This window comes from Pezoporus occidentalis, unplaced genomic scaffold (assembly GCF_034315485.1).
Source record: "Pezoporus occidentalis ecotype Australia unplaced genomic scaffold, CSIRO_AGI_Poc_V1 ctg8, whole genome shotgun sequence".
Lineage (NCBI taxonomy): Eukaryota > Metazoa > Chordata > Aves > Psittaciformes > Psittacidae > Pezoporus > Pezoporus occidentalis.
In genome coordinates, this window is record NW_026916158.1 from 10,401,877 (window position 1) to 10,416,087 (window position 14,211).

The 14,211-nt window shown below is 35.6% G+C and overlaps 1 protein-coding gene across 9 annotated transcripts in view; it reads left to right on the forward strand.

Annotated features, from left to right (window-relative positions):
- NLGN1 (neuroligin 1) overlaps nucleotides 1–4,281 on the forward strand; it is a 479,997-nt gene extending 475,716 nt beyond the window's left edge. For all 9 annotated transcript variants that reach the window (XM_062603181.1, XM_062603180.1, XM_062603182.1 and 6 more), the window contains one exon: nucleotides 620–4,281. In XM_062603181.1, the coding sequence (XP_062459165.1) occupies nucleotides 620–1,442 (823 nt within the window). In that variant the 3' untranslated portion in view covers nucleotides 1,443–4,281. The remainder of the gene's footprint in view (nucleotides 1–619) is intronic.
- Nucleotides 4,282–14,211: the final 9,930 nt, after the last annotated feature.

The following is a 14,211-nucleotide window of genomic DNA, read 5'->3' on the forward strand; positions in this document are numbered from 1 at the left end:
AATTACATAAATATAGCATCAAATATATTACAGCTTATTTTAATATTGTTTTGTGGTTTAAATTGACAATTCTGACCATAAAATATGTGACTTTAGAATTGCAAAGTTTTGTCATTTTCATTAATTCTTCTTTCACTGGTATTTCAAAACACTTTCCTACCTTCAACTGTTGGACTTCTAAGTCACTTTGTATTATGCTGAGCTATGCCCTGCCATGGTCTTTCACCTCACGGCCACAGATACCTCGTATGAACTGAAATGCTGAGCTTCGTGTTGCTAAAATAGGAAAGCAAAGCTTAATGTACTCGCATGCTGGTCTCTCAGACATTTGTCCCCATTACCACATTACTGGCAATCTATCCTCAGCAGCAAGAAACATTCAGGGTAAGAGATACCAGCCTTTTGGAGAACTAGGGAAGTCTCTGAAGGCTATATAAAAGAAGGGTTCATTTGCATAATGTGTTTCTAATCAAGATTATTAAGGCCTCTAATTTAGGAAATCGCATTCTGCTCTGTCCAAAGGCAGACTTAAATATTAAGTATGAAATCTTAATTATGTTAATTTTATAATTCCTTTTGAAATATTTTGTGACATTGGAGATTTTTTTTTTTTTTTTAGTGACCCAAATCAACCAGTACCACAGGATACAAAATTCATCCATACAAAACCAAATCGTTTTGAAGAAGTAGCATGGACCAGATATTCTCAGAAAGACCAACTGTATCTTCACATTGGATTAAAGCCAAGAGTTAAAGAACATTATAGGGCCAACAAAGTGAACCTTTGGTTGGAACTGGTACCTCATCTGCACAATCTTAATGACATTTCACAGTATACCTCTACCACAACTAAAGTGCCATCAACTGATAATACGTTCAGACCAACAAGGAAAAATTCTGTTTCTGTTACTTCAGCCTTTCCTACAGCCAAACAAGATGATCCCAAACAACAACCAAGCCCATTTTCAGTGGATCAAAGGGACTATTCAACAGAATTGAGTGTTACTATTGCAGTTGGTGCATCTTTGCTGTTCCTGAACATTTTGGCCTTTGCAGCATTGTACTACAAAAAAGACAAGCGGAGACATGATGTTCATAGGCGATGTAGCCCACAACGTTCTACTACCAATGATCTTACCCATGCACAAGAAGAGGAGATAATGTCCCTCCAAATGAAGCACACTGACTTGGATCATGAATGTGAGTCCATCCATCCACATGAGGTGGTTCTTAGGACCGCCTGTCCCCCAGACTACACGCTAGCTATGAGAAGGTCTCCTGATGATATTCCCCTAATGACACCTAACACCATCACAATGATCCCCAACACTATACCAGGGATTCAACCCCTACACACATTCAATACATTTACTGGAGGACAGAACAATACTCTGCCCCATCCTCATCCCCATCCCCATTCACACTCAACAACCAGGGTATAGCCAGACAAGACGAAACAAACTTTATTTTTTGATGGATTACAGTAGGTGATATAACTGAAGATTACTTGGCTTTCAACCTACAAGACTCTTACTATTTAAATATGGAGGAATAATATGTGAATATACATATCAAGAACTTTTGGGGTTTTGCAAAAGTGAATTGTACATATAACAAATGAACTTAAGAAAGAAAGAAAACAAAATAACAAAAAAAAACCAAACCAAACAACTGTTTGCAATTGCTTGAAGCAGTTGTCCTGAATGATATTTTCATTCACATTCAAGTATTAATTTTTTGAAGATTTAAGTTACATAATGGAATTAGGCATGTGCAACACAAACAGGAAAGAAATATGACTGAAAATTTTAAAAATCTATAAATATGCACAAGGGACACACTAATGGAATGTCAGATAATTTTCACCAATTTTTATTTGGATGTGTTTTCTTGTGTAGACCATATTTACATATTTGAATAAGTACACAAAGCACCAATGCTGTTAAGGCCTTAGAAAGGGGCTCATGCTGAAATCTGCCAGTCTAAGAAGTTTTACAGCCTGGCAGGTACAACATTATCACATAAGTGCTGTCAGTATAAAAGTTGTGGGAATAAAGGAAACTGGATATTTTTAGCACGATGTGCATGATAATTTATATGCTTGGTGGCTGTGCTGCTGATTAAACCGTAATTAAAATTCTTCTCATCCCATTTGGAGTTTTTAATAGAAGCTTTCTTCATCAATTGGAATAACGTAAAGAAGTTTTTTAAAGGGGCAAAAGTAATTACAGTAAAATATTTCATGATGGCTTCAGAAATAGAAGGAATTGCAACAGTTCTTCAAGGTATATATAGCATTTTAGATATACAGTGGTGAACCCTCACTGATAGGAATCCCAGACAAAAAAAGTCTCTGTTATTTATGTTCTTTTTCCTTTCCATCTAAATAATTCCTAACTTTAACTTAACTATAATTTTCATGGAATATCTTTTGATGCGGGATTTATGATTTGCTATGATTTAATTACAATATATTTAGTTCAAATTGTTGAAGTGTGTCCAAAAATTTAATTGCAATGATATTTTGCAATACAGAAATGCCCCAGTGTTACCACTTTGATTACACCTTTCAGCTTATTGTTTAAACTCATGTTGCATGTTAAAAAGTTTACTTGCAATACGTTAATTGCTATACATTAGCTTTGCCATTCAAATGAATTCTCTAGACCAGATGGCAACAGTGTAGAAAAAGAGTATATGTAAGAATGGGGAGAGAGCCAACAACTTGAAATTTTAAAATCTGAATACTACATATGTTTGTGTGATTTGAAATGAATGTTCTAAAATAACAAGAAATTTTTCATTCCCCTGTTGCTTTCCAGTTATTATATATCATGGTCCTTTCAAAATGTTTGTATATGTAATCAGATGTACATTTATATAAAAGAAATAATTGAGATGGACTTAAGAGCACATCCCTGATAAATACTTTCTCTCTTATCTGTACTATATTTCTATTAGACTAAAGTTATGTGATTTTTTTTTACATTTTTTCAAATTACTAGCAATTTTGATAGTTTGTAAGATAATGCGAAGAACTTTCTCTGACAAACTAACTGCAGTAACAGAAACATTTCTTTTCAGTTACTCTTTTTCAAGAATGAAAGCTTATTACACACGAAAATTGTATACTACTTGATGGAAAATTACTTTGTACTTCTTGGCCATATTACTGGTCACTGAGTGAAATAAAGATAATCTGGATAACGAATATTATTCCAATGCTAAGAGACCTGATCTTTGCTCATTAAAGAGCTAAAATGTTTATTGCTGTTTTGTCATTTTTTAATGAAGTAATGGTAACTGTCTCAAATAAAGAGTAATATCTTAAGACCAGTCTGGTTTTTGAAGACATAAACATGCTTTCTACAACTAATACAACTGCATATTTATGGGCCAGTCCCAGCTATGATCATTTCTTACAAAAGTACTGACATTGTGACTGTATGATGTAATAGTATTACACACGTCTCCCGTAGTCCTCAGGAATAAGTTAAAAACACAAATACCAACACCAAAAATAATCCAAGGAACAGGCCTAATTGAAATAAATCTGCAGTATTCCATGATGGACAAAAAAATCACCTGGGTTTTATTTGGTTGACTGAAACTTCATAAACAATTGCTAGGAGGTTCAAAGCATGTTTGCTAACTCCAAGCACAGATGTTAAAATTGAAGCTGAAAGCAAAATAAAGTACTACAATTTCAGTCATTTTATTTAGCTATTAAAAAAAGACCAAAACAAACAAAGAATCAATGTATTTCATTAGTGCTTATTACAGTCCCCAGTTTTAAATTAAGGTCTTTTGGTAGAAGCATAAAAAGTAGTCTTCAAAATCCAGGATGGTCTATGTGCAATTTCTGCCTGATGTGGTTGTGCTTTTAGACTGTGACCTGCCAATGTAAACCAATAAAAAAAATTGTCTGCCATCTGATAATTATTGTTTAATAGGAAGATTGTATTTTGCTATGTTGATGAAACAAAACAAAAAAACACACAAAAATACTGATGGCCATAAAACATGATATTCATGAAATATGATTTTATGTGCTTTTCTTAACTTTATCAAAACCAAAATAACTCTTTACTATAGTTTATTGTGGCCATATACCTATATATCTCTCTATATACAGTATCTGGTAATTGTTTACTTTTATTAGTTACAAAATAAATGATTTAGGTAAACCAAGCATGACACTACACTTTATTTCTGTCAGCCAGCAGTATTTAATATGTGAAAGATGGAGGCAGTAATGCAAATTTAATCATGCCTGTTTGGGGGGGAAAAAAAAAAAAGGCCATTCCTGTGATACAGGTACTGTGAATGATATTTTAGTGGCTACTTTATAATAACATTACAGCAGCTGGCTTTCCAAAAGTAAGATGGTGTCCCCCATTTTACTATAGCATTAAGAAAGAGCAAGAGGTGTTTTAAAGCTGAAACAAAATTAAAATATAGGAAGTGGGTTTGGAATATCTTCATTATGCTTCATTGAATATCAGTTTGTTCTTTTAAAAATACTTACTGTTTGATTTATTTTCCACAGTAGCCTATAGGAAAGCAAAACTGGGTGTGATATTTAATTTCTTGTATCATCCTTGGACCAGATTTCCAATAAAATTAGGAAACCAGTCAGTCTTTGTAAGTTCAGTAAAAATATAAAAAGCCTGCATTTATTGCTTTCACACTTTTGTAAATATGTTTGCGGACCTTTTTAAGAAAATGTATTCTACCATTTTGAGAAAAAAAATAACAATGGAATCATTGTCTCATTTAGCTATTAAAATTACAGGCAATATAATGTGCTGTGCTGACATTTCTAGGAGAAATAAAGCAGATAAAACCACATTTTGCTCAATGGTATTTCAGTTGGCTATAGCTGGTATTCTCCATCCACCAAAGACTTGAAAGGCGTGCATGAACTACCGGAATACAGTGGTCCATAAGAAAATTGAGTTATATTTTTCCTTGTCTGTATTAAACATGGATTCCTGTGTCACAAGACTTTAATAATTGGATATTTTGGTTATTGAAGCACCCTGAAAAACAGATGAATAAAGATCTAACAAATGAATATTACAGCTTTAAAGACACCACTGCACAGAAAATGCTGGAATTTCTGTTGCCAACTTCGTTAGAGATGAAACAGTTGACTTTATAGAAAGCTGACAAACATCATGGAATTCCTTTGATGTTTGTAAGTTGTTGTTTTTTTTTTCTTTTCCTGTGATGTTAGTTTAAAATATTGGCCTTTTTCCCCCCTTTTTCTAGTAATGAACTGTTACAGATGATCACTTTTTAATGTAAGCAAACATTAGATAATTTAATTATTATTGAGAAAATGTGCTCCCAAATAAATTAGGTTAATGAGAAACTCCCTGCAGAGGTTTTGTTATTTTTCATTCAGAGCTCTTGTCAAAATATCTGTTGGAACAGTTCTGCATTATTTTCAGTCTGTAAGCTAAGGGAATTTTTCAAATATCATTAAAATCTCTTTTTCTATTTGAAATAATAATACAATAAGATTTAGATGCCCTTCTGAGGTCTCCAACTAAATATGAACAATTTGAAAACAGCAAACTGGCTTTTACTCCGAACTTTCTAATTTGTCTTGTTTCTGGCACATCAATACGTTTGTAGGCAGACTAGAAATTAGTGGCATTTCATAAGACATTCAAGAGAACTGTGCAGCAGTTAATCACTGGCCATTTGCAAAGTCCCTTTTCTATTAGGTTCTGTTAATGCTATTATATAATTAATTTTTTATTTACAGATTCAGTGAAAACTTCGTGAAATGGGAAATGGTTAGAACAAGGTAATGAAATTTATCTGGTGGAAAATGTTTAAAAAAAAAATTGAGAATCACCAAGGATGTGCAGATTTTTATGTGCAACCTGGCTTCATTGCTGTTTGTTGATATTACAGTTCTCAGTAATTTCTATACATGAGAAACTATCATTTCTGTAATAAGCTTCAGTTTCTAAGAGGAATTTAAGTGTTGTATGTTAAGCTGTGGGTTAAAGCCTGTTCTGAGTTCAGTTTCCCTTGCTACTGGGGCAAATGAAAAACCTCATATAAATGCAACAAATCTGGGCATGTAATTTTCATAGAGTACCTCAAAATGTCGGGGGTTGTTTTTTTTTAAGATAAAATTACTATCACAACAGTAAAAGCCATGTTAAGTATTTATTTCTCACAGAAACTGCCTTCTTATATATATATATGCATTTTTCTCTCCACATGTGTACTCACATGCACTGCTCCAGCAAGCAGAGATTTCAAAAAGCACCAATAAACCTTTCTGCACCATGCACAGTCAATTCAATGGTAAATGCAAGTACTCAGTGTGGAGGTAACACCTGTACCTCATTCTGCATTCTCCACTGTTACTGATCAGATGCTGAGCTCATGACATTTTTTTTAACACCAGCTGAATTAGTATCGTAGGACCATTGAAATCAATGAAGCCCTTACAATTTACACCAGCTATCGATCAGCTTACAGACCTTTAATGTTCATCATGCCTCATCTCACTGTCCAATTTTGCCTATCTTCTCACACACATGAACACCCCCTCACAGAAATTATTACAACTACCTGATTTATGAGCACTATCAGGCACAAAAATATGCTTTAAAATATAGTGTTATTTGTACGTAAGTCCAAAATTCAGAAGGAAAGTGCCTTCTACATATTAAAAAAAAAAAAAAGAAAAAATCAATAACAACAACAAAAAATCCCTGGAAATTACACTGATGCAAAGAAAAAGTTTGTACCACAGTTTGCAGCTTTAACATAAAGCTAAATTTTATGCTAAAATCTTTCCAACAAGGAACATTCAGTTCTGCCTGATTCTCAAATCATGTATGTTGACCAATACATCAAAGGCACAATCATGCTGTACAGCAGTGGTAAGCCTGCTCTGCTATGCTCCACTCTGGAAGGGGAGACGTACAACTGAGACACAAGTTTGCCGTAAGTTCAGGACAGAAATAGCTGGATTTCTCCTGTCATATGAATTTTCCCTTTTTAGTCTCAGAAGTGCCAAGCACTCGGTGTTTATGAGCTCAGCTTTAGAATGATGCCATTTAAATAAGTTAATGAGGAGTTTTTAAGCCTATAGAGTTGGGCCATTAGTGTTACCGTTCTGCTTTACAGCTGTAAGAGCCAGTAACTTTTTTCAAATAGAAGTTGTCACTTTAGCTGCATAATTTAAAATAAATAAGTTTTGCATCTAGTGATTTTATTCAGTTGCTGTGGAAGTTAATGAGAATTTTGCTGTTGACTTTACTGAAAAAAGGATCAGTTCATCAGTTCAGATATCTGTATGAACTCTTGTGAGGTTCATATAAAAGCTGAATAGCTATGACCATGGCTTCAAAGAGCCTTCGAATATTTCCAGACTTTCTTGAGTTGTTTATCCATCTGTACTTCTGCAAAGAGGAGCATGTTAAGGTATTCACGCTTGGTGGCTGAATATAGACAGGTCCTTCCCAAAAAGACACATCACCGTGATAACTGGAAAAATCAACTAATATACCTTATTTTTCAGCAGGTCTTGTGAGCTTGGGCTCAGCACTGGATCAGCGTGGCCACGTGGCTCTGGGCTGGAGTGTGATTGTACCTCATGGATGGGTTTGAAGAACAGAAAAAGAAAACTTGTGTTTGCAAAGCAGTCATGGGCCACACCCAGTACAACATAAAACAGGGGGGGGAAGAAAAGGGGACATAGAACCTTCTGGCAAGAGGCAGTTTGGGGGAGTGAGATGTACAATGTACCAATTTAATCTATCCACTTGTAGAAACAACTTTGGCAGCAATTTGAAGCAACGAAGTCTATATGAAAGGATCTAAAAATAATATATTGTTCATTTGTCACGACATACATTTTCAGAATAAGTCATGAAATGTTTTACTGATTGATTATAAAGACATGATTGTACAGTGTTATTTCTCTGCTTCTCACAAGGTTACTCCTATGTGAAATCTGTATACACAGATGAGTAAATTTTGCTCTCATTTGCACACAGGTAAGTCTAGAACAACTTCATGAAATGCAAACATGGATCTTCACTAAAAAAGGTAAGTAACACCCAAACTCAATTACTATTGGCCAGCTAGCAGAAATTCCCAGGTTAATCTATATGATTTTTTTTCTTTAGCATTCATCAATATGCCATAAATATGTTTTTCTCTCACCAGTCAGTAACTGCAGTAAGCGTACTACAATCTTTACAGAAGATGAAAACAAGAACCATTGATTCCTTCTTAGGAATTTGGTGTCCACGATCAGAAAATGTAATAGAATTAAAATAGAAAGCTGGGCTGGGGGAGTTGGTTTGTTGGGGGTTTTTGGTTGGTTGGTTTGGGTTTTGTTTTTTCTTTTTTTTTTGTTTTTTCTTTTTTTTTTTCTGTAGATATATTTGGGTATCTTGATTCTCTGAAGGCTAACCAGAACCCAGGAAAGGATACAACCTTGATTGCTGCAGCCAGGAGCTGTGTTTGGAGTTTTCCTTTTTCCTTATGCAAAAGGAAAGGGCAGGGTTAAGTTAACGAAAGGAGACTTCTCCAGAAAAACATGCCTAACTGTAGCTCTGATACATGTCAAGGAAGTGTGAAAACACTTGCAAATTCTTCTATGTTTGACAGAAGAAGGAATATATATTGTTAAATTTAATAACATATTGCCAATGTTTGTATATTTCAGATTCTATTAACTTTGTCTAAAAAAAACCCCATATAATCCTTTTTCAACAATACAGTTTACCTTCAAAGAGGGTTACTTGGTAGCTAGAATTTGGACTGTGTTGTGATACTGCATGTGAGTTCCTCTTTGTCCCATGCTTCTCCTGATTTCATTCTACAATTCAATTCAGGGTTTTTATTTTAAAACTAGAAACTGCTTTTATTGAATTTCTTCATTATGGGCTACTGTTAGGTGCAATTTGTTATAAATCATTCATCATTTACTCCAAAAGTATATTATCCCAATCCTTTCACTTATGATTTATGATTTTTTTTTCTTACTCCCTTTTAATTTTTTTTTAATGCTTTTTGTGATAAGCACAGTTTTATTCTTCTTCATGCCCTCTCACATCATTACTCCCGTCTCACACAAATGCAAATATTTGAAATAATTTAAATCTCTGTTTTCCTCACTTACTTTTATCAATCTTTTATCAGAAAGTAGTGTTTGGGTTCAGAAGAGCTCTGAAGACAGAACTCTTCTATTAACTTACGAACTCCCAGCCACAGAAGAATGGAAATTCATCTACTCTAGTATCTCTAGCATCTAGCATGGCCAAGCCCAGTTTCTTGTAGACAGGTACAAAAACCTGCTCAGTCAATAATGACAGGCATGTAACAGGAAGTTCACAGCCATCACTGAATTATCCTTGCACACATGCTAGACTGTAATTTTTCCCTGGAGATACAAACCAGACAAAAGCTGGCCTTGAGGTAAAGCAAGCATGTGCCTCCAGAAATAAGCAGTGACTTCTAAACTCTGCTTCTTGCTAGATTAAAAAGCTTCAAAAGGCTATGAATAATTTCTAGTTGATGGCCACACTTCAGGTAAGGGTTGACATATTTCTCCTGGCTGTACAGACACTAAGGCTTTTGTTCTGAAGTAGGCTTTGTCATGGTGCCTTCATCTATGTTACAGCTGTTCCACAGACCTGAGCTCCTGCTGATCCTACTGCAGTAAACAGCACCTGAGAAGGATGAATGCCTTCCAAAGCAGAAGGGAACAAATTACAGATGTGAAGCATCAAACCCAATCTTCTACCGTTGAAACAGTACTAGAATCTTCTACTTGAAACAGTCATTTGCCTCCCTTCTTAAAGAGCAAAAAGAGAGCTTGACAGTTTGGATGTGACTGTGGGAGGTGGTTTTGCTGTAGATCTCTGGCTGGATGTAGAAGTTTATCAGGGTGAAATTTTTCCTCTCTAAATTTAGCTACCAATATTAGTTGCCTAGCATAAGGAAGCTGATTACATCTCCTCTGAAGTTAGTAAGAAGGGGAATCTTAGTACTGGATAAATCACAGTTTCCCAGTATATGGTTTTCCCCACTGACTGAGAGGGTATCGGAAGTAGGTGACAAAAAAATGTTGTCCTTTCTGTCCTTCAGACAAACTTAACTAACTTTGAAAGCCTGAAACGTTTTTATGAGGTAAAGCATTTATTTTTATATGTGTATACTATTGATAATTAATTTTTTTTAGTTGCACAGAGCAGAATGATTGCTTTTCACACCTATTGTTTATTTTATTACCATAGTGCCTTTGGCTAAGGGAATAAGACCAGCAGTGATAAGAATTAAATAGCAAATACTCTGAGGTAGTATGAAGTAATAAAAAATCCTCACTTTAAAAACTTCATACTGTAGCAACTTTGCAGTGGTAAGCATAGATAAAGCTGGAGTAGGTTCCATATATTTTCCGTAGTACAGAATGCATTTCACAATGGATTCTGCTTTGGGATGGCTATATGGGCTGAAGGTTTTCTTCTTATTTCGCCCATCTCTCTAAATAGCTCCACGGTTCTTTATAGATAAGGCACAGCTATATGGTTTACAATAATTGCTAGTTCCACAACATTATTTTATTCCATGCGATATTACTTTGTGTGGGATAAGCTTTGTTAGTAGTGAGTTGGCAAAGTGGAAATGCAGAATAGAGAAATTCTGTAGGGGAGACAAAGCAGGGAAGAATTGCTGAAGGAAAAAGATCAGCCCAGAAGAGTGAAATCTGGGGATTAAACCACTACTAAGCAGTCTGGCTCACAAGTGGAAACAGAGGCTTTTTGTAGCACTTGGCAAGGCTGCTGCTGTCTTTTGCCAGTTTGAGCTTCTTTGATCAAGTAAGCTGATTCTTCTCAAGTTAGCATGGGTTTAGATACATTTAACACACAGTAGCTGTATTTAACAAAAAAAAAAGACTAGCTGCCTATTCTGGTGCGGTGGAGTAATTTTTTTTATGTAGTCAGACTACAATCCTTGGGTTTTGGGTGTGTTTGTAGGCTTCAAACCTTTGTCTAAGGACTATAAGAGACTGTAGGAACAGCAAGAGTTCACATGTTTAAAGGATGAGAATTGTATTTTTCAAAAACTGCCCAAAAGCAAAAAGGTAGTTAGTTGTAAGAAGCATAAGAAATTATTTTGGTCGGTTAGCAGCCTCTAGTTACAGTATCACAGTGAACTGCACTATTTTAACCCGTGTGGTGCTTGAAGATGTACAATAGACATATCAATGTCAAGCATTTGAAGGGCTTAATTAGTATTTTTAGATTTCTGTGTGGTCTCTGGCATCTACTTGACAAGCTTTTAAGACCACAGTATTTCTAGAAACATGCTTTAGTGCAACATTTAATTTAAATAATTTTAAACATGCTTTCCTGGAGAGACAACCAATTGCTGTCCTGTAAATCATCAGTAGTATTAAGACAACTATGCAAAATGTGATTGCTTGTCTCTTAGCAAGCTGTTATATGAATGCCTCGGCTGCGTTTCTTCAAATCTCTGAACCTCATGCTATGTGTTGCCATCAGATTAACTGAAAAACTAAAAACAGAACAAAAAAGATAAAACTCATAGCAGTATTTGCCACATGCTGAGGTCAAGGAAGTGTAAAAACAGAGAGATTGATGGCTTCATTGCCTTTGAAACTACTAAACATTATCCATTTAGAGGAGAGGTCAATATGAAAAGTACCAGCTAACGGGGACTACTTGTGGTGCAATCACCATCAACTGCATGTCTATCCAGTTGATGTATAAGGCTTCTGTAAAGCTGGTTTCTTGGATAAGAGGTCAAAGACAGAAAACTCTGAATTTCAGAGAACAGCCATGAGCATTCATGAGACTCATTGACTGTAATATCTTCCAGGAACTTTTTGATTTATTTGAATAATTTGACAAGAAGTTGTCATCTAGTTAACCTAGATACCAGACATAGGAGACTTTGGTTTATATTAGAATTTTTTTGGATTAAGGGTTGTTATGATTACATATGGTTCACATCTGATCAGCAAAAATTAAGCTTTTTTGATACTGTGACTGTTTACCTATGTGTCACTAGCTTCAGTCTTGCATCATAGATGGCATTTTCTGAGGAGGAGGGTTAAGGAGTTTGTGCAGCATGCTTACCTGCATAAGCTTACCTGCATAACCTGGCTATGTATTAGGTTTCACAAAGTTAATAAAGAGCACTTCTAGGAAACAGCTTGTTTTTCATCACTGACAACAGGAATTTCCCTCCTGGCATTCGGACAGTCTCTGTACTTAATTTGCATTATTATCTACTCTCTCTCTTCACTCTTACAGGTATATGCTAATGAAACAAGAAATCTTGAATGTTCTTGTTCAACTTCTGAGTTTAAAAATGTCTTTGCCTCATTGATGTTAGTCACATACAACCCTAGGATGTTCTGAGGCTGTTAACACATACATGCTTTTACTTGATCATTGCAAGTCACGCTGGAGTACAATAGGACTGTATAATGATTATGGTATATTGTGGCCTCCATAGCTCCATCAGCTGTCTTGGCAGTGCCAAAGTCTCACTGAAATGTCAAGAACAATTATGGAAAGGCAACACTGGCACTGGGAAGCAACTCTTGCTGCAGGCTAATAAGGGTAAGTGGTCATAGCACAGCTGAGTCCATTGGGGACACTTCCACATGGCATTTGCAGGCATCAGACTGAAATGCAGCAGCAGGGAACAACCAAAGAGTTCATTTCAGGTTTTTATCACTGTCATGACGGTAATAGACCTTGGCATGCGGTCTGGTGTGATAAAGAAATAGAAGCAGCAAATTGAATCTTGGTAAAATCTTAAGGAAAAACAAGCAAACATTTTCTGAGCTTAAAATTTTAATCCAAACTGTCGGCTTGCTGTTGACTGTAACTCATGGGTGTTACAGCAGACCCACAGTAGATGACAGTGGCTGGAGTATTCAGGTGCTTGTTTCCAAACTAAAGCACATCTGTAGCTACTTCTTCAGCTTCATCATTTCTGTGGTTGGTGATCCATCCATAACCACACAGATAGGTGCTGAGTTTATTTCTTGAATGTTCTTCCTGGCTCTGTGTTGCTGTGGTCAGAGCTTGGTTATGGATAGAAAAATCTGATCATAGTACAAGGAGCTGAACTTGGAATTTTAAGACTGCAAATCTTTGGCAGACTATATAGCAAACTATGTGGGATAGGCTGTACTTCTATTGTGTGTGTCCTGGTTTCAACTCAGATAGTTATTTTTCTTCCTAGTAGATGGCACAGTGCTGTGTTTTGGCTTTAGTCTGTGAATAATGATAACATACCGATGTTTCAGTTGTTGCAAAGTAGTGCTTAAACTGATCAAGGACTGCTCAGCATCTAAACAGGAGGAAGTTACCCAGAAGGGGCTGATCACTGCTTGGATCAGGCTGGGTATTAGTCAGTGAGTGGTGAGCAATTGTACTGTGCATCACTTTTGTGTTCTGTGTTTTTCATTTACCTTTTTTTATCATCCCCTATTATTTTTATCAATATTGTTATTGTTGGTATTATTTCTTTTATCATTATATTTTACTTAATTTCAATTATTAAACTGTTCTTAACCCACAAGTTTTGCATTCTTTTTATTCTCCTCCCCATCCCACCTGCGGGGTGAGTGAGCGGCTGTGTGGTATGTAGTTACTGGCTGGGTTTAAACCATGACAGTGGGAAATTTTTTTTAAGATTGGATCAACTAGAGATAGTTTCATACAAAAATGGTCTCATTAAAAGTCAAAGAAATGCTATAATAATTTCAACAGTCTTTTGGTTTTTGATTAAAAAAAATTTTGATTTACTCTAGTCAAATTTAGTGATACCTTTAAGTAATATATAGAAAGATAGCCTATATTTTTCAAAATTATTCCAAAATTACACTGCAGCTATTATTCTGAATGAACCGGTTTTGTTGCATATGTCTTCAACAACAAAAAGAAAGAACAGCAATAAAACATCATGTTCTGTAATACCAGCACTGAGCACTTACCACATGTAAACCTGAGATGCCTACCCACAAGATATATCCTCCAACATTTACAATCTCAGTCAGCTGCAACATGAACAAGTAGCAACCTTGGAGTTGCTTTGAATTAAACTGGCAGTCCTATGAAGCATCATGTTCCAAGAGCTGGAGTCTCTGCAACACGATGGAGTGTGTGAACTGGGCAGAGGAAG